Source organism: Pithys albifrons, chromosome 5 (assembly GCF_047495875.1).
Source record: "Pithys albifrons albifrons isolate INPA30051 chromosome 5, PitAlb_v1, whole genome shotgun sequence".
In the NCBI taxonomy this organism is placed as follows: Eukaryota; Metazoa; Chordata; class Aves; order Passeriformes; family Thamnophilidae; genus Pithys; species Pithys albifrons.
This window is the reverse complement of record NC_092462.1, coordinates 27182733-27204222: the sequence shown is the minus strand read 5'-3', so window position 1 is coordinate 27204222 and position 21490 is coordinate 27182733. Positions and strand designations below refer to the sequence as shown.

The following is a 21490-nucleotide window of genomic DNA, read 5'->3' as shown; positions in this document are numbered from 1 at the left end:
AGAACGCCGCTTCAAGCAGTAAACAGAAAGAGCCAAGAGACAAAATGCTGTTCTGAAATGTGCCTCAGTGCTGTGAATGTTTGGCTTTTATGCTATTAACTAGGGAAGAGGATCCTATGTTTGATATCCTTTCTTCTTTGCTTAAAATGTAAACAAACAAAAAAACACAAATAAAATTTCAAAACAAATCAACCAACCAAAAAAACCAAAACCAAAACCAAAAACCAACAAACAAAAAACACAAAACAAGACCAAAAAAGCTGTTTCTGAAGGTTTAGGAGAACTCAATCACAAAACCATCCATCAGGTGTAACTAGCAGTGCCTTTATCTGCATTTTAGTGCCAAAGAAAAGTATGGAATTGCATCCTGCTGTAGCTGTTTTACGTGTCCTGGCAACCACATCCCCCAGTGGGAACTTTACCCTGTGAAAGAAATCGGCTTAGTGAACACAAAAGCTGTCTGCAGTGCCCTGACAGCCAGCCTTGAAAGGAAGAAAGAGGTTCTGCTCAGTTCTCAAAGAGTTCTTTATGCAAAAAATGCCTTGAGAATCAGCAAAAACCATGAATCATGTCATCACGATGTTGGCAGCTCTCAATGACTTTGCATACAAATATACTACTTTATTGAGAGTCCTGAGAAAGGCTCCGGCTGCAGAAGGTTGAAGCATTAGTATGCCTGGCAAGGATACAGAGAAACCTCAGTGAGCCAGAACTTGCATTTCATTATGGCCCCAAATGCATACATTATATACATAAAGTGTATGTGTAAATACATCCACTCAAATAACCTCACATGAATTTAGTTCCTGTTGAGTTGGACTGAGGTTTAATTCATTTTGCTCTGTGTGGCCAGCACCATGATCTTTTCAACAAGGTTGAAAGTGAATTTTCATCCGGGTGACAAAGAAAGTAGCCCATCCCTCTTACCTGTTTTGTTTAAAGCATATAGCTCAAAGAACAGAAAATCACTAGAAATGGAAAAAGATACTCCAGCTTTTAGGAGGTCATAATATATAGATGATGCACAGCTCAATATCTTTTCTCCACAGTTTTAAATGAGGTTTAAGATACAACTTGATCACTAACAATTTTTGAGAGGATAGAGGTGGTGAAGTGCTCATATACTACGGTAAGAAATTCAGTATGAATATAATAAGGTGGTAATCAGCTCCTGGACTCTTCCAGTCCAGAGTCACAAAGATAATCATACCACAGATATGACAGGAAGACCAAGCATATGATTTATCAAGTATAAAATAGAATCAAATTCAGAATTCAAATACAATTTAGAAACACCTGCAGACATCTCCAAGAGAAAGGGCAAAAAAGATCTCCAGGAACCACCATATCTTCTTTCTTTTTTTTCTTTTTACTTTCTAGACTCAGATCTCAAGTGTTTGCTCAACTAGAATGGAAAAAAAATTGGGTTAATCTTCCAAATAAATTCTATGTGTAAATTAGTAACTACCAAACGGACTTCTATTTCCCAGATCATGCAACTTTCAACATACTATTATTGACTTGTCTTTCAAAGATAAAGCTGATGAGGCATCATCAAACACTGTTGTACAGCTCTCTTTAAAGTCAGATTTGAAATTAGATACTCGAAAGTAGTCAGTTTTGTTTTAAAACACAACACAAAATTAATAACTGCTATTTTCCACTGAACAAAATATTAGTTATTGGCCCTGGAGTCTGTCCCTTAGCTCTCTTCAGGATTAAGAGTCATGTGATGTGTCATGCCATTTCTGTCCTTTCGTGTACATATTTGCCTCTTATTTTGAATTAAGTTTTTACAGCTGAAGATAGTATTTGTCCACATTTAGCTGCATCCAATTTTCAGATAATTCAGTGTGAATCTTCTCATGAATAGGACTCGGTGTTCAGACCCAGGTTCATGAATTCCTGAATACCATTTGGTAAAAATATTTGCAAGCATCTTTCCCCAGGGTAGTATTAAAGGAAGTGAACTATCTGAAAAACAGCTACTGAAAACGGAAAAAAACACACCTCAACAGCAGCTCTTCTGAAATACAGAGGGAAACAGTAGCATCTTACCAGGTTTATCCCTGTCACAACAGGGGTAGAAAAAACAGTTCCCCATTTCATTGGCTTTTACAGCTCCTTATGAGCTGCTTGCAAAGAAAGAAAGGGGAGCTGTGAATTAATAAGGTTTTGGTATTTGCTATTTATCAGAATACCAAGAAGTTTTAACATCATGTCTTCAGAAGCCTGTATGGAGCAAAGTGAAGCCAGGATTTAACTAATTAGGGTGTATTTGAAGTTGTAAACCAGAGTAACAACTTAATATTTCTCATCTCCAGTGCTCCGTGGCAGGAGAGAGGTGAAGAGTAAGAAAGAAAGAGGAAAGCTTGAGACACAGGAAGAAGTATCTGACCAAAAGAGCTGACCTAGATAGCTACAGTTGTCACCTTCAATTGCAGGCTCTAGCTCTGTAGGAATGTGCAGCATGTTAATCCTGAAGAACTGACAAGGGCTGAGCAGTTAATGTCGGGATCTGGTAGAGATGTGCAGAGTTTAAGAACTTATGATTGGGCAAAAATTTCAATAATGTTTTGTTTTGCCTTCTTCTAAGATTTTTACAATACTGTTGGCATTTTAAAAAATAGCTATTTTTCTTCACTTTTAAAATATACATAGTGAGTATTTAATGTCAGCCCTGAAACCAAAGTACACCTCTAGTCTTGCAGTATCCAGAAGATAATATATTTACCTGGGGTAGCCCAAGTCTAACAGGCATTAGTATATAATCTAGAATTGATAATGCAAGGAGCTGCTCTAGGGCCTTTTTAAGATAAAAAATGTCATGTGGAAAACTTTTTTGATCTTGAGTAGGGAAAGCATCTATACACCATAAAAGAATAAAAAATACTGCTATTAAAGTGGTATTTCAGGAGGGCACAGGCAACAGGTTTCAACAGGCACAAGCCCATTCCCTGGTGTACCATCTATGGTACAAATATTGTCAAATATGTTGGAAATCAAAGCTTTCCCAGAACCAGCTATGCACATGTTTTTTTCTTTGTAGGGTCCTTTGTAGGCCAGATCATTTTTCTTTAGAGGTAGAAGGATCTATGTTTTTACTGGGATCTAAGCAGATGAGTTATCTAAAGGTGACTGAGTCCCCAGTCCTGATATCAGCTTAAAATAAATGATTAATTCAAAATGGCAAGGTCAAAAATTGCAGAAATGCTTCCAATTATACCATAACTTGTCAATGAATTGATGCATTCATTCATTAGACTAGTTTTGTTCTGATCTTGTGATGTCTTCTCCCATACTTTCTCTCCTATAAGCCTTGCTGTTGTAGGACACGCTCCCCCTGAAAGGCCTCTCCTCTCCTGATATACCAAGTCTGGATTCAAATAATCTCTCTTAAAATAACTGTATAAAATTATGTGAGACATTTAGGCTTAGATTTCATTATACTTCCACAGGATGAGGAGGTCTTTGATATTTGAATATCCACAGAAATCAAAGGAACTAATTAAGAAATGAGCTATTTAGCAATGTAAGAAGAGCACAACCAATGTAAGAAGAGCACAACCAAGACCTTCATCTGTAGTGGCAGTGTGGAAAGCAAATTGAGAAAAGGCTACACACTTTCTAGTAAGTCACGTGTAACAGAGAGCAGACACCTTAATGCAGGGTAGTCCTTATGGCTGGCAGGTTGCCCCCACAGTCATAGATGATTAAAAATATTTTACAATGGGTATCTCTATTACAGCTCACCAAGAATGGTTGCCAAACCACGATTCAGCTTGCTGTCATTGTTCACAGGTCAGTGCTATGAGTCACGTCTCCCACTTACCACTTTGATCTCCGGGATTCCCTTCAAAGCCTGCCTCCAGCTTCCTATCACTTGCTTTCACTGCACCCTCTGTCTCACATAATTATTGAACTAGAATGCCATACATCCGGTCTTCTGGTCAGAATACCAGTGGTGTATCCAGTACACAGAGGAAAGGGGAAATCCCTTACACCAAAGCCTCCTTCAGTCTTATATCTCATGTCAAGATTTCACCTTTGTTTAATCCCCTGTAATTCAGTGGTTTGTAATTGAAAAGTTACCCTAGCACATCTCATTTTTCACTTATTCTGTGTCATATGGAATTGTTCAGAGTATGCCATAGTAACATTATCTTTATATGCAGATTTCTGCTATTACTATTCCTTGGAGACCTTGCTGAGCTTCAGACCAGTCTGTTTTGGCGTTTTACCTAGACTCCTCTGTTCACACAGCAGGTAATTTTCAACAGAAAAGGCAAAATTCAGGGCAGGCTATGTCTTTATTAATGCAAGAGCAATTGTATCAATATGCAAAATCTGTCCACTGAAATAAAAAAATATGTCTTTGAAGCCTTTTTCGTGTTAATATTTAGAGTGCATTTTTGACTCATGAAACAACAGCCAAGCAATCCTCTTCATCTCAGTGGGATTCTCCTGTTATACATGACCTCTTAATCGAGCAATTGCGTAATGAAGAATTCATAAATAATGAACATCCTAATTAGCTGTTGGAAGTAAAGTACATATTAGCAAATAGTATCATGTAAAAGAGAGGCTGTGTAAAGTGAAACAGTTGCTAACGATACAGCATACACACTGCCTGTATTTCAGATTGAGGTTATGGAAAACCAGGTCCAGTCTGATCCCATGGACTTGAATGGCCACCCACAACAGAGAGGGTAGATGCTTTTCCACAGGAACATCCTCTGGTTTAGGTTTGCCTAAAGGAAATCCAGTTTGTGCATTTTGAGAGTGTTTTTCAATGTGAAGCAAGCGTAGTAAGAGGTGGTAATATGGAGACTAATTTCAGAAGTATACTTCTTATTTGAATTGAAGCATCAGGGTGGAAGCACCACAGGTGTGTTTGGCTCTCAGATAAACCTTCATTCAGGTTTATAATTTGTACACAAAAAATGCCTAGCTTCTCCTCTCTCAATATGACAGCATTTAATATGCATTCTTCCATTTTCTGCTTAGGAGATAGTATTTCTTGGCAGAATGCACAGAGAAGGCACCTGTTATTACATCACTAGAATCATGACAAGAACTGTCAGAGTCTCTGAAGCCCAAAGAATCCAAGGCAAAAGCATTAACTCCAAGTATTAGGTCTGTTTGTTTGAATCCCTACAGAGCATTTCCTCATCTCCTTACTGCAAAGCCCATGACATCATTGGCTCTGTATTTCTTTAAAAAATTGGACCTCAAGGTAGCATGGGAGAGAAAAGAGTTTTGTCATTCTTTGCCTTGCACTTTGTGAAGAATAGGAACCTGCATTTTACATGCTCCAAATCACTGGAGGTGATTATAGCAATATTAGTGCCATGCATTTCTCCCAGACTTCAATACTACAGAACAAGCACACCTGAAACCCATGCATTGTATGAGACCTATTAGCATAAGCACACACATCTACATGCACTGATTAGCATAGAAAGAATATTTTTAAAGTTATCTAAATTATGCTAATACATAATCATTAAAATACTCTTTCTATATGCACATAGAAATAAAAAAAACACATCTGTACACAAATTTTGCATATATAGAAGCATGAATTCATGCATGCCTATGTACTGAAACTATGGAGACACTAAAGCTATGGCAAAGAGTTTTGGTAACTAAAGAAGAGTTCAGATCTCTTAATGATCATATCAAAATTTATCCTGTTTTCGAATAGTTAAACTGACAGACAAGTGCTGATCTCTGAAAAAAGAAATAAAATGCATTCTTTTCATTTTGAGAAGCAACAGATATTAAGAAGCTGATTTATCAGTTCTGCCAGTACAACACAAAAACAATCTGTAAAAAAACCCTTTGAGAATTATAAAGTTAAATTAAGAAAATACAAATGCAGTTTTCTTTATCTGAGAATATTTAGGAACTTACCTATACAAGCAGAGTTTTCAGGATTAAATCTGTATCCATTAGGACAGTTCCAGTGCTGCAGAGCTGAGAGGCTGACAAAACCAATTTTAAAAACCACTGGCAAAAAAGCAACAAGGAAGGGAAACATAATCTTGAGGGTTTTTTTGAGCTTCCACTAGAGAAAAACTAGCTTATATTGAGTCATATCCAGGACAAGATGAGCACATGTAATCCAAAACGGTTTCTGCAATCTCCCACTTTACACTCAGACATCTTATCACAATTCCAAGTTTTATCTTTGCCTTGCTTTTCTTGTCACTTTAAACCTTACTGTGTCTGACTACAACCTTGAAGAAATTCCTGGGAGATTTCTTCCCCACACAGATCAGGGCTTTTTTTCTCTCTCTCTTTTGTTTCTTTTTTTTTTCTTCTTTTGGAAGCCAAGTACGAAATGCCTGACACTCCTGCCACAAATTTAACACAGTTTAAAAGCAATGCTAGCAAGGATCACTACAAATTTCCTCGCAACAAGCAAAGCTGCCATTTAAATCTTAAAAGCAGAGAATTTGGAAAACTCTTCACTACAGCACTGAGTGCAGTGCAGGGAGCAAGATCTCCAGGTACTTTCCTTCTTCAAAACGCAGTTGCTCTTTACATTCAAACTTGGACGGACTCCTCTTTTCTTTTTAAAGCTCAGCTTGCCCCACCTCTTCTCTTTTTAGTACCACTTGAGTGAACCCTGTGTTTGCAAATAGTAATGTGGTCAGTTCCTTACTACAGGGAACTGAGCCAGCATGCAGATAGCCAGCCACCCATTATAAATACAGCCTCTTTAGAAAAGCAACCCCTCCTGCTTGAGAAGTACCTGCAGCTTTCCAGCTAAGTATTTTTCCTCAGAGACTGTAGGCAGGTTTATATTATTCTTGTTCAATCATTATTAGTTGCATTCATTTTAATATCATCATGTGTTTTACCACCAGAAACAAATTTTGTCATGCAAAAAGGGAAGGGAGAAAAATCTTTCTGGTTTCTCTATTTCAACTGGAAATTCAAATCGGCTTAAAGTCAAGTTCAAATCTAGGGTATGTGTTTGTAGTTCCGAAATTGAAATCGTCTCCCTTAGGTCTGAATTTGGCCCTTGTGTATTTTCAGGAAAATACACCTGCTGTCAGAGACTGGGGCAACATGTTCTGAGCCTGCATATCTCACAGATATTGCAGTCATTTATAGGTACCCCAGTGCAGCACAAGGCTACTGTTGGGATGCAATGCCCTTTTATACCTGTTCTACTGAACTATAAAAACTAGACAAATTCCAAGTGCATCAAGCTCACAATGCTTCATTATTGAAAAAAATATCCCCTTTTTCCCAGTCCACCACCCAGAGTACCAAAGCTCTGGAACTCAAGCATAAGTTTGTGCTTATAAGGTTTGCTGAATTTTGAACCCACTGAGATATAAGCAGGTGTTTAAATGGTTGACTGCACCAGGCTTTGTTGAGCTTAACTACTGTGAGGCATTCTGGTTCTGTCACTTTTTTCTTTCCTTTAATTTTTTTAATTTTATTTTTGCAGTGTTGTGCAGAATAAATACTAACACAACATCTGGATATAGCAGCAGCATCACATGGTAACCTACAGCTGTATGAGTTCCATCTATGGGAATTCTCCCCCTCCCCTTCTTTTCACTCCCCATATTTGTCTGAATCGATAAGAGTCTAGACTTGCACTGTCAGAAAATAGAAAGCATGAAATTGGGACACTCTCCATTAAAAGTAACTGTTTCTTGATGATTCTGTCCAGGTGCAGGCACATTCAGGTTGCTCAATCTTCACTGCTGCAGCTAATGCAACTCATTAAATCCAGACTGACAAATGGCAGCCACATTTCCATATACTCTGTTCAGAACATAGTCTCTATCCCACGTGCTATAAAATACAATAACAGTAATGTAAATTATGCAGAGCCAGGCTCATGCCAAACAGCATTTGCTCCTCCAAATAGTCTCCTGGAATATAAAAGGGCAAACAATGTAAAAGCACAATATAATGCCATCCCATCTAGGATTACAGGATCCTGCCCAGGAACTGTGGTATGTTCCACATGAACCTCTTTTACTGATTCTGCAGCCGTTGGTTCCTCCTCACGCAATTTTCTTCACTGTTCAAGCCAGGAGCAGGCAACCTAAACAGTTTAAAAGGAATGTGTCACTTCTTTGTGAGCCACCAGCAGAGTGTTTGCCAGACCATGAGGGTGGCCGTCAAAGCACAACCCTGACCTGTTCCAGGGGGGACTCAGACAAACTCACTGAAGAAGACAAAATGAATAAGGTCTGCCTTTCCTTTTAAAACCCAGAAACAATTTATTTCTGACTCACATTCTTTTAGTCTCTCATTTACATACATTGTCTTTTCTGAACATCTCCCTCAATCTTCCCCCTGCTCTATTTCCCTTTCTTCTTGCCTTTGCACAAAATAGAGTCCAAGGCACATCCCAGTGTCTTTTTCTTTTTTTTTCCCTTTAAAATAAAAATTAATGTCTGACATGCCAATACCACAACTATCTTTTCTGAAAGCAGGGATCTCTTCACTTCAGTCAGGTAAAGAGTAGTTAATAAAGTCATTAATTTTACCATCCTAGAAGTATAGGAATGGCTTAAAAATAGGAAGAAAAATCTCTTGATGGAGGGATTAATTTTTTTCCCCTCAAAAACCAAACATAAGTCAGAATAGAACTAGCTATCACACTCATAATATGATATGATATATATGATATGATATAAGATGTATGATATGATATAGGCCTAAGGATGTAAGTATCCATTTGAAAGTGGATAGAATGAATCACATCCCCTTATACCAAACCAGAGATTTTTCAACAAGTTGTTCAGCATCCCATACACAACAATTCCTTTTACACCTGAAGTCATTTAGCATTTGAGAAGTTGTTCAAATATATTTCTACAAAGTAAACTATTGTGCTCACCTACAGGTATTAAGAAAAGCAATTTACATTAGTCTGGAACTCATATGACAAAATAGTCAAAAATAACACAGCAGTCTCATTTGTAGGGCTCACTGTTGAATCGGTACAAAAGAATTACCCCAGTTCATCAAATGTGAAGAACTTAGTTGAATTTGACTTGCTGACTCAAAAGACTGATGAACTAACAATAAATAAACACTTTATTCCTTTCTCTTGGATTTACCATTATCTTGGCTGGCTTAGGAAGGTTTTCTTTGCCAAAGTAGGTAAAGACCAGCTAGAGATTTAAATGGAGGGGATCTTCTTCCCTACCTTGGCAAGCAGCTGCTGTTAACTAGTTCAAGTACAGTACATTCTGGCTGTTTCTACACTTTGAAGGAAACAGAGCCCTTCCAAAGTTTCCCAGGGCTTTCAATATCTATATTACAATAATTAGCACATTGTTTAAATAATATATTGTTTTTTATTCTTGCTTACTACACATTACATTAGTTTGTCAGCCCTTGGACTTTTTCTGTCAGCCTCTGAAAGGCTAATTCTGGCCTTAGGCATGTCCTAAGCTGTTTAAAGTTATATTTTACAGTCATCATAATCCAAATGACCACCAACACAGGTTAAATATTAAAAGTGAAAGTTCAGCGATATAACAAGGGAAATGTGCAGTGTCTGTCTCTAGTACAAATAGCACAGAGCAGCGAACAACACTCAGACCCCACAAAACAGCTTCCACAACCACTCTGATGGTCCCAAGACATTTGCCAGCCCCTGGGACAACATGCTCATGTACGCGTCATTCTGTCAGAAAAGGTATTGCAATAAAACTTGGGATTTCTGATGGCCCTCAAGAAAAAGCACCCAACATGCCTTACACCTACCTGCTGCAGCATGATCTCAGGGTCAGCATGGGGATGTCTGACTGATCACCATACCTTCTCTGACATGACAGTGCTTGATTCAGTACTGTCAACATCATTGCAGCAGGTTCAGCCTGCATCATCTATAATTCTGACAAAAGGGACATTATCCAATACCAAACTGCCTGTCAGATATAGCAGGGGGAGGTAGAGCATGAGACAGTGGCATAATCCAGTGATCTCCCAAAGACAGGAATGCTTGAAACCTTCTGCTGAGGTATGATGTCCATTCTGGCTCTGTCCTCAAGCATGTTACACATCACTTCTACAGTCTGGAGATGATACTTGGTTGGCAGAATGTTTTAGTTTAATGTACTAGTAAAACTAATGGAAGATCGGGGCTTTAAATCATGAAAACGTTTTGAAAACCAAGTGTTACCATAAGCAATCTCTTTCCAGTTGTCTGTTTCACAGCGGCAATTACAACAAACATCTGCTGGGTGGGGGGTTGGTAGTTTGAGTCCCATACTTTTTTCTACTATGGTCACAATTTTTTTCCTACTGCAAAACTGATTTTTAGTGAAAAAAAGGACAAAAAATATCCACGTTTAAACTATACTGTTAATTATAGGCAATACTACCTTTTAAAACAGTGTTACATTTAATATTTTAACAGGCACTTTTCACCAGCTGCTATAGAGTTCATACTTATTTCATCAGCTAGACCACACTAGAATCCACAGAAGGATCCAGAAAGAAAGTTAAATATGCAACCTCTTGTATCCAGATAGCCAGAACAAGAGTGAAAAATTCTGGGATAGCCACATAGCACATTATTGACTTATGACATTTATCGATGTTACATGACTGCATCAGATCTCTATGTTAACAGACATAAAGGAGTAGTTAAAATAGTATGTTGACAGTGAGTTGGCTCTCTGAAGAGGAGATAAAACAGAGGATAAAGCAAGTCATTTGTTACAATGAATGAGATATATGCAGCTTGCTATGTGAGAACATTTAATAAAGGATCGTACAGGGATGGCATGACTTCACTATCAGGGTCAAAAAATGTATCCTCCCTGTGTTTTTTCACTGTTTCCATCCCATGGAATGGGATGCTGTTGCCCAAAGAATCCTGTTTCCCCCACAGCAAAATGATTTCTAGTGCATGTATTAGAACAGCTGTTCTAGGAGATCTCTCAGAACAAAGGTACTGGCTAAAATCTGATTGCACTTGGTTTTAGAATTCCTGAGCACTCACCATTTACATTGATATCAGTAAGAGATTAGGAATTTATCTGTTAGTCCATAGATTCTTATTCGAAGTCCACCTATCACAGATATTGCTACTTTTACTTTTTTAATCCCATTAGTTTTGGTCCAGGAAGGTGAATAATTAAAATTACTTTTTCAATCAACTTTTTTCTCCTCATTACAAACCTTTTCAGGTCATTCATTCTTCTCGAGACTTTGATGCTCTTTAGAAAATGAACACCAGGGAACACTTTATGGTTTTGTTTCATGACTGCTTTGCTTGGCTATGTGGAAGAGAATAACTGTATTTACCAATCCAATTAATTTTGTCCAATTAACCCCATTTCACCTGGTGCATCTATTACACCAGTCTGGCATACCTACAGAAATACGTATCTGCATAAGCTTACATCCGTTTATCACATCTCCAAGACAGAATCAAACAAGATGGACAATAAATAGGAATAGAAGAAACAGCCATTGTTATAGTCTGTTTTCCACAGCAAAAGCATCTGAGGTGAACTGAAAAGACTGGAATTACCAGAGATGTTGTCAGTGCCCAGTACTGAGCTCCTGAAAGCAGGCTGCAGGATGCTCCCAGTTCCTGCCAGATTCAAATACTCTGAAGGAGGCCATGATCTCCTGAGCACATTGCAAGCCACATTCTCTTCATGGAAGTTTATTATTTTCCTGTGCATGGCCATGCAGCTGAAGTCAGAAGGATTTGTCACGGAATTGGTGGGCAACTAAGAGCATATGTAATAAAATACACTGCTAACTGTTGGAAATGTTTATTTTCCTACAATTTGTTGAACAGATTTGAGAGATCTCCAGAAGCAACTTTGTCCTGATTAATATGCATTTGAGCATTGAGCATCTCCTGAAGAATTTGCTCAGAACCTACTGAAAGTAAGCTTGCACTGCAAGTGCAAGATTTTGATCTGATGTCACTTTTGGTGTGAGAATTTTACAGGTGCAGTACAGAACTAAAGCAAAACAATGTATGAGAGTCGGATCCCACCCACAGTGACAACAGGAGTCCTGCGTGTGGATTTCTTAGACCATATCAGGAAGCAGTTGGCACAGAACGTGGCAAGTGATCAGCAAGGGGCTCTGCCACGGAGGAGGCAGCTTGACCTGACACCACCTTAGAAAGCCTCACAGCTGCAGGCAGTGCAATGCCAGAGCCTATCACAGCCCCAAATGCCGCTGTGAGTGATATCCCAGAACTTGGCATCCAAATCCTGCAGCTACCAAACACACCCTGCTTGAGGCCACAGCTGTCAATTCTCCATCTAAACAGGGACAGGGATAGAAGAGCAGAGGAGAAAAGGGCAGTTGTACCAAGCACAAGCAATAACCCACATTATAATTAGCTTTTAGATAATGGTTCTGTACTTCAAAGTTTTGAACTGATACCCATTGTGCTGGTGAATATGGAGGCTCTGGAGTTCTGTAAAACACTGCTGCTCTACAGGAATCCTCTGAGATGACCTGCAGGAGTCAGAAACTATATTATTCCTATGATAGTTTTGAAGAAAACAAAACGGCCTAGCAAAGGGTTGGTCTTAGGGATTGATTGAGCAAGTAATAAGCACTGCATTAAGCATTAAGGATGAGGGAAAATCACTTTGTAGCAGTGCAGTATATAAGTGGTTGTATAACCAACAAACAAACAGCAAGCAAAGTGCTCACTAATGCTCTCGTACATTCTTAAAGAATGTCTCCTTGCCTTCATGTAACAAGTGATGTCTGCCCAGCCAAAAGGTGAAGGAACAGATCTCTGGAAGATTACAGATACCTCCTTTGGAGTCGCCAGCAGGTATTGGCTGGCTTGGCCTTTGCCTTACACTAGGCTGGGCAAAGTAAAAGTGAAATCAGTCACAGTGCAAAATAAAATGCCTATGAAAACACAGACAAATCCTGTGGATGCTATAACCATATGCACAGTGTATTAAAACATTTCTTCATTCCATCTACATCCCTGCCACAGGTGTCCTGCATGATCTTGGCAAACAGTGCAAAAGGACGAATACTTCCTTAGCTTGAAGGAGAGTTACCTAATTTAATAGCTGTTACAAAGTGCACTCAGACTCCTGGATGTAAGCTCGTATTCAAAATTGCAAAATAGTTGTTAATTTATTCCTGCTAGGATCACATAGAGAGAACAAATTAGGCTGCAAAACAGGAGGAAGAAAAGAAAATTAATTTGGATTTGTACATTGCTTATATTGGAAACAAAACTCCAATCTTCTTCCCAAGTGATGCTGCAAAGGACTGGAAACTTTTAAAAATCATTTGTTATTCTCAAAATGCATGTTTACTTCTATACGGATAAAAGAGAGCATTTCTGAGGCTCACTGCCCCATGCACTATATGAAAAATGCTTCACAATCTCAGGTCACTTCACAAGTTACCAAAATAAAATCACGATATTGATGAAGACAGTAGCTAATCTGAAATCACCATCTATAAGATGTCCCCCAACTTATTACATTAAAAAATCGAGTATAATGTTACAACTGGGCATTAGGACAAAATTCTAAAAAGAAGCATCCACCTAAATCCTCTTCAGCAATGCCCATAGGAGAGGGTTTGTTGCCCCTCTTGGGCAGTGCTTTGAAAATTAGCCAGAGGTGCCCAGTTTTCCAAAATGAAATAAGACTCTAGTAAGTGGAGAGGGGCACAGGAAATCTATTCTGAGAGTCTGCAAGTGCTTCCCAATGGTAAAGAGACTTCTCCATTTGCATGTTTGCGTTTGATTGCCCTATTTAGAACTGGGCTGGCAGGCAAGGCAGAACGTGTCATAAGAAGAGAACTAGCCACCTAAAATATCTGGAGCAAACAGTAAAATTCTAACACAATCTATATATCTCTAGAGACTTACAGAAGGACTTACCTTATGTATGTCAGCACAGAAGTCAAAGACTTCTCAATGGCTTCTCAGTGGTCACGACCACTCATTGCTGCAAAACATACAGATCAAGGGCAGGGACTCTCCTCAAATGTTGCTGGATCACAGGCTTATCTTCACATTACAGGATGAAATACCCAGGGTAACAGGTCTTGGCTCCCAGACATGAAGGAGAAACTGATCCTGAGCTCACTGAAGTCAATATCAAACTCCCATGGACTACATTAAAAACATGGGACCAGGTCTATCTTATGGAAATGACAGATTCTTGTCTTAACAATCAAAACAGCTTAAATATGTGCATTTCTTTTTTTATCCCACAGAAATCAAAAGAGATTAGGTGCTTTTGAAAGAGACATCTCTATCATATGCTCCCCAGGGCCTGCTTAAGTATTTTTTTAAATATATATAACTTTCACCTGATACTATGAAATAAGAGAAAAATTAAAAAGTATTTCTAAGATTTTAGAAAATATTTGTAAACATAACAGCATAATAAGAGGACAACTTGATTAAGGCTTCAGGATATGGTTTTCATGCCATGCCCTTTTATACCTGCTCCAAACACAAGTTGTCACTGTGTGAGCATATGACATGGACATTTCTTTCCTCAATCTAAAGTCTACAGGAGGTTCCAGGAGCAAACATTAATTAGAAATTGACATCAGATTTCCTTTTCCTCTACTGCCAAGAACAGGCATCTGCCTACTATTATCAATAAGCATTTAAGGCTGAATGGTTTGCCTGTACTGCTGCATGGCTACATGCTACAGTTGCACCCACAACAAATAAATGACAACATTCATTTTTCACATCGCTCTGGTTTTGCCAGGACCCATCAGATTAAACCTGTTGTATAGTTTAGACAAACGTGCAGACAGAAAAATACTGCCATGCCTTCACTTCATGTGTTCAATATAGATCGATTTACTAAGAAAACTTACTTCTGAAGTTGTCAGGATTTCTCCTGACTAACCCACTGGACTATTCATAAAAGTAATGTAGTCATTATTCAGTAGCTTAGGGAAAAAATAAGAAAAAATCTTTTTGATGCAGCAAAGCTCTTGGTAGTCAGCACTCAGGCAATGTGGTTAGGGCTTGAAGTAACACTCTTGAGACTGGAGTGCTGAACCCAAAGCATTTTTCTGTGACCAGTTGAATTGCAGAGTTACTGAGAAGCATCATTTCTACAAAACTAGAAAATGTAGTCAGCCAACACCAAAGAAGAAATTGGCAAGCTATGTTGCGAATGGCAGTCACTTTTTCTTTCTGCAGCATCATTCCTTGGGCAGGGTATATGTCAAGTTCTGTGAGTGGTGACTTCATGGCAGCTGGCAGGGCTGTATCTCATAAACTCCTGAACTTTGAGGATGGTGGACCTGCTATGAAACTCCTACAGGGAAACGAAAAGCTCCCTTCTCTTGCACGAAAGTGCTAGGCAGAACACAGGTCCCTGAAGGCTATTGAGGCCAATTCAAAAAATCACAGATAGTTTTCATTTGTCTATGGTCATCAATCGTTATTTACACACACCGGATTCATACAGTGACAAAAGGAGACCATTCAGTTGCATCTCCACAGGCTCCTTTGCCATGCTGAAAACCTTAATCATCTATGGTCTCCTCAAGAGACAGTCATTCATTCTTACAGACTTTTCTGCTATAATATTTTTGGAGAGGTTCAAAACATGTTAGTAAAGGGCGCTTTTTCTATTACTATTTTATCAATGCCTCAAGTGGCTTCTGATCTACCTGTCATATTTCTGAAATTATCAAGATGTGGAAGCATCTGCTGAATCTCTCACATGTCCCAGGCTCTCTCCAGACTCCCTCGCTATTTATGCATACTTATTCTTGGTGTCTGAACACTGCCTGAAACAACGTGTGACAGGATTCATCTCACTGTAACCAGAGTACCATCCCACCAACTCTTGAGCTATTGGCATTTGCTGAAATGACTGTGGGCTCAGAAACTGTCAAATGTCAGCTCCCAGGATGTGGTCAATAAATCATTTAGAGCATCTTTTCTAAACCTATTCCTGTGTTTTATCCCCAGCCCACACAAGGTTGGCATCATACAGTTCATAAAGAGCATGGCCTTTCGTGGAATTTACTCCAGACATAGAGGAAGAAATCTCATCATTTCAGTTATATTTTTAGGTGGTGACATTTGACTTCAACTTCCTCCAGGCCTGTCCCCCTGCCCTTTTGATGAATCACAAGTTATTTGCACTGTACTGGGCTTCCTATGGTTAAAGTTTTTTCAACCCACTCTGCCCAGAACTTACTATAACTGGGAAGAATCAGAAAGATATGCAAGGATACGTTTTGAGTATGACAGAGACAATAAAATGATATCACCAACATAGCTTAATTCTCTCTTCTGTTTCAGTATTCTACTCAGTAAGACTGAAAATCATTCAGGCAGCACTGTTCAGGTTCATTCCAACTATCTTTCTAACTGGCAGCTGTCATCAAATACTGTTCTAGCTCTTCCCACTTAATATGTGGCCCAGCTAATTTTTACAGTTCAGTGGGTCTCCACTGATGGCAAAGGTGTCAATATCACAGCTTCTTTCCTGTGTAGACTCATTAGAGTCAGAAAGCCAATCTCTTCTTCTGCTTCAGTCTAAGTCTAGGTTTTTTCCCATCCACAACTCTTGTTGCAAAGCAGTTACCTCAGCTTCTGAATTAATAGAAAATAAAATTTAAAAAAGCATGTACAACAATACAGTCGTTTCTCCCCCAGACCAGATTTCTCTAAATCCTACTGCAAATCTCTCCTGGATCCATTATTGGAACTGGTGAATTGTCACTATTCTTTCTGCTTGCAGTTCTTGCCCACAATTTTATAAGCCAAACAATTGTAAAAGAGGTCCTTCCACTCAGGGAACTGTGTAGTGTTCAGCACAGTATTTTTATTCTTTACTTAATCTTACTTGTATGTTTTCTGTAGGAATTTCTCCTTTGCTTCTTCTATATTCACCTCCACCACAGCCTTTTTGTTAGTTTAGAATCTGTGTTTGATCAGGTGCCAAGTTAGTGCTCTCTTTCAAGGCAGGCTTGCACATAGAGAATTATAGTAAAAATTATTTCATGTTCCAGCCACCAAACTATCATTTATATGTTGTGCTTGTAGAGAGCACCTTTCTAAATGTTTATCTGCTGATTCTGGGCTTTTCTAGTCTTTCATTTAGAAAAGAGCAATTGTTTAACCATTATTCCTTTTTTTGGCATAATTTTTTTGCTGATGACTCTTTAAAAGAACTTTCATGACCATTTTTCTGGTTTCTTTATGAAGGTCAATGAGCTCTAAGAATCACCATTTTTCCTCTCATATAATTTGATTCACATTTCATTTCTACATGAATCTTCAGTAAGTGAGAAATTGAAAACATAATCACCTTGTGACAGGACAAACTTTTCTCTGTATCAATTCACATTCAGGCAATCTCTAGTTAAGCCATTGTCAAAGACACAAGAAAATGTCACTTTTTTCCTATCAATGAATAAAGGACTTTATTAGTTACCTCTCCGCATGAAGTCCCTGTTACAGTTTGAAAAAAATAGTTCATATAACTACTGGACATAATGTCTATTCAATCATTGTGCCTGACCAGAACAAGGACCGTTATTTTTCTGCCTTGAGAAAAGCGTTGCTGCCATTGTTTCTGCTGCGGATTACCCTATTCAGAGGGAATGTCTGCTCCTCTGTCAAAGAGTAAAGAATGCACAGGCCAGCTAAGGAACAAATAAACAGCACTTTTGTGCATGAAACTGTGCCTCCACCATTCTAGAGAGTTCCTCTCTTAATGTTGAGAAGTTATTTAGCACAATCTTCTAACAAAAAATGCTATGCTCAGATTTAAGGCTGAACTCCAAATGATTGACACAAAACTCCAGGAACTGAGTGCTTTGGTGATATTGCGGCAATCCAGACACAACAGCAAACACCACAATTGCAAGGTGCAGTGCTTAAGTTCATGTGGAAGGTAAATCCCACAGGGGAAAGGGGGCAATATAAGAGTATGGCAAGCAGACAGTTATAGAGCATGACAAATTAAGTTCAGAATATCACTTTCTCTGATCTTCATCCATGAAGTATGATGCTCAGAACAAGCAGGAGTGTTATGATTCCTGTTTTCACATTCCTGTTTCAACAGGAATGAAATCAGTCCACCATGTCACTTCTATATTAGAGAACAAGAAACACCAAGCAGTATTCTTTTTTAAACTGATCAGTGAGAAACCAGAACAGGTCACCCAAGACCTGAGCGCATGCTCTGGGAAAATATCCACAGATAATGCCATTTAAGTGCAATCTGAAGCTAGCAATATGCTGCGGGATTAGTCTAATATTGAAGAAGGCTCTATCCAAAGTCAAGTAAGGATAAATTTAAAATACGAAGAAAAAAGAAAAGTAATATTAAAAGAAGAATTAGTATTGTTCTGAATTTAGTTTGCCATACTCTATAGCTGGCTGATCTTAAAGACAAGGGACTGGGCTATGAAACAAAAAACATAATTAGTACAAGTTATTTTTGGAGGCTAAAGGTTTAGCCAAATATTAGCAGGATAAAATTCAAGACACGTGACTCAGAAGCCCATCTGACCAGCCCATGGCATTAGATTTCAGCATCATTAATTAAATCAGGTTCTTAGAGAAAAAGGTACTTACCAGTATTGGATTTAATTTTCTTTTCCTTTGACAAGGGTGTCATTGTTTTAGAGAATGGAAAATACAAAGCAGACTATACATACTGCTCCTATTTTCAAAAAAAATATTGAACTGGAAAGAATAAGTGAGAAAGAATCAAGCAAGAACATGATCTGGAGATTATTTTATGAATTTAGTTTTTGAAGAATTAGAAAATTTGTTTGAGGATGCTAAAGGTTTCCTATGACTGTGTGCCTAAATGAATGAAAAGACTAAAAATATATCAACAAAGCACTTGTTTACTTGACTGAGCAAGCAATCTACTGAATTTAAATTATACTTGCACTGAATCTACTAGTAATTGCCATTTTGGATTGTTCTTACTTTCCAACTAGTCCAGTAGCATTCTCAGGTACTAGCAGCCCATATCAGAGGCCTTAGAAGAAAGTGCTCAAACTCTGCCTGAGGCAACAACCCTGTGATGCTGTGAATGACCCTTCCCCCCAAAAACAGGACTTCGAGCCATGTTAGTGTAGGGTAAGATAAAAAGTAAAGGTCCTTTAATAACACAGGGCCTACAGCCCACAGGAATACAGGATGACATGCATGTGTCTCAGTTCTTGTTTCCATGGCTTTTATAATAAGATCCCTCCAATCATTGCTTTACACATTTCTCAGTCCAGCCCCAGTCCCACCCCTGGTCCAACCCCCCAGAATTGGGTCTGGGGTCGTCAAAACCCTCTGTCTTCATCAACTCTTCTTCCTCAGGCACACAAAGATCTCTTGGAGCTCATCCAATTCTGGCTTTTGGGTCACTCTAACCTGTGTTTATGTTTCATTCTGTAGGCCTTCTGATATCCTTCAGCTCTTTACCTTGGAAAGGAGTCTAAACAAGATTAATTAACTAAAGGAATTTGAGCTCCCTGTTCTGGGACAGGGGTAGTGATAGAAAGGCATTAAACTGTTAGAAATATTAACCCTCTAAAAATCTACAACTACTGTGTTCCTAAAATCTACAAAATGTGAAAATCAGAACAAAAACCCCTTTGGCATCACCTGGAATACTCTGTTCTTGCACTTAATACTCATACACACACACACACACACACACACACACACACACACACACACACACACACACACATAAAGCTCCTTTCTCCTGCATTAGAGTAGCACAACACATTCCATTTTAGGCTTCTCCAGGCATAAGCACTTCACCAAGTCCTCTCTCGGTCACCCAAGTCATCCCCATAAAAGAACATACTTAAAACAAAAGAAAAGAAAACAAAAGAAAAGAAACCACATCTCTGCCAAATATTTGACTCCTTAAAATGGTGTGCCAAATATTTGATTGCTCATCATGTTTTAGAATAAAGTATTTTCTTGTCAGAGCATCTTCTACAAAATATAGATATCCATACAGTCTCAATAAACTGGTATCCCACTAGTATGAGATATTAGTTATAGTTGTTTGTACAGTTAGCTTCTTTCATAATACTCTTAAGCCAATCAAGTGTTTTTTCAAAAATACCACACCTGAAGTTAGAACAAATATACTTAAAATATATCAGGTGCTACTGAACTTGCTGCAATAATTTGAGCAATTGCACATTCTTTCTAAACACAAGGTTATGATGTCACTTTATAAAAAGTGGAAAATTGGAAGAAAGTGCTGGGTATTTACTTCTATACTGGGAAATATTATATCCTTTTGTTCATAGCTGCTTTCCGCCTTTTTGATTGAAAAGCTTCCTATCTTGAACACTGTTGAATAATACTGATATGTAAAAAAAAAAAAATTCTCCTTGCTACAGGCTTTCAGACTGATATTTCAGCTTGATTTTGCCACTGTTAAGCAAGGGATTCTTTCAGACACATAAAAATGACACAACAATCATGCCTCCACTCTGAAGGGAACTTTGATCCTTTGAAATTCAGAGGAAAAAATTTTCAGTGATTCATACAGAAAAGAGAAAGCATCTATTCTATCGAAAACTCCTCATTCTCAACAAAGGAAAGTGACAGTACTAACCTGGAGCTTCTGTGGCTTTCTGCACCTAGCACAAAGTAACGAATTCTGTGAGAGAAGGCATCCAGGCCAGCATGTTTCCGGTCTACACCCAGTTAAATAATTTTAAAAAGGTTCACTTTGAAAACTTATCTGTGGCCATGATGGAAATTCAAGTTGGTCTACCTCCTAGCCACAAATCTAATCACAGAATCATAGAATCATAGAACCAATTGGGTAGGAAAAGACCTCGGAGATCATCGAGTCCAACCCTTGGTCCAACTCCAGTCCATTTACAAGATCATGGCACTCAAGTGCCATGTCCAATCTCCGTTTAAAAATCTCCAGGGACGGTGAATCCACCACCTCTCTGGGCAGACCATTCCAATGCCTGAGCAGTCTCTCTGGAAAGATTTTTTTTCTGATCTCCAACTTAAATTTCCCCTGGCAGAGCTTGAGCTCGTGCCCCCTTGTCCTATTGCTGAGTGCCTGGGAGAAGAGACCAACCCCCACTTGGCTAGAACTTCCCTTCAGGTAGTTATAGACAGTGATGAGGTCACCCCTGAGCCTCCTCTTCTCCAGACTAAACAACCCCAGCTCCCTCAGCCTCTCCCCATAGGACTTGTGCTCCAGTCCCTTCACCAGCCTTGTTGCTCTTCTCTGGAGCCGCTCCAGCCCCTCAATATCTTTCCTGAACTGAGGGGCCTAAAACTGAACACAATACTCAAGGTGTGGCCTCACCAATGCAGAGTACAGGGGAAGGATCACTTCCCTGGTCCTGCTGGCCATGCTATGAATTGGTTCTTTTTAAAAGAAAATTATAGATCATGAAGGATGCTTGTACAATGTTATATCTAGGTTTCACAGTCTAGACAGAATTGTTGCTGATACATACCCCTCTCTTTCTTGCAATACATTCATAA

The 21490-nt window shown here is 38.7% G+C and overlaps 1 protein-coding gene across 3 annotated transcripts in view; it reads right to left on the bottom strand.

Annotated features, from left to right (window-relative positions):
• EGF (epidermal growth factor) overlaps positions 1-6540 on the bottom strand; it is a 59460-nt gene extending 52920 nt beyond the window's left edge. For all 3 annotated transcript variants that reach the window (XR_011697890.1, XM_071555997.1, XM_071555998.1), the window contains exon 1: positions 5917-6540. Coding sequence is in view for 2 of the 3 variants with exons in the window: in XM_071555997.1 (XP_071412098.1) it covers positions 5917-6043 (127 nt within the window). In the remaining variant the exon portion in view is untranslated. The remainder of the gene's footprint in view (positions 1-5916) is intronic.
• Between the last annotated feature and the right edge of the window lie 14950 nt (positions 6541-21490).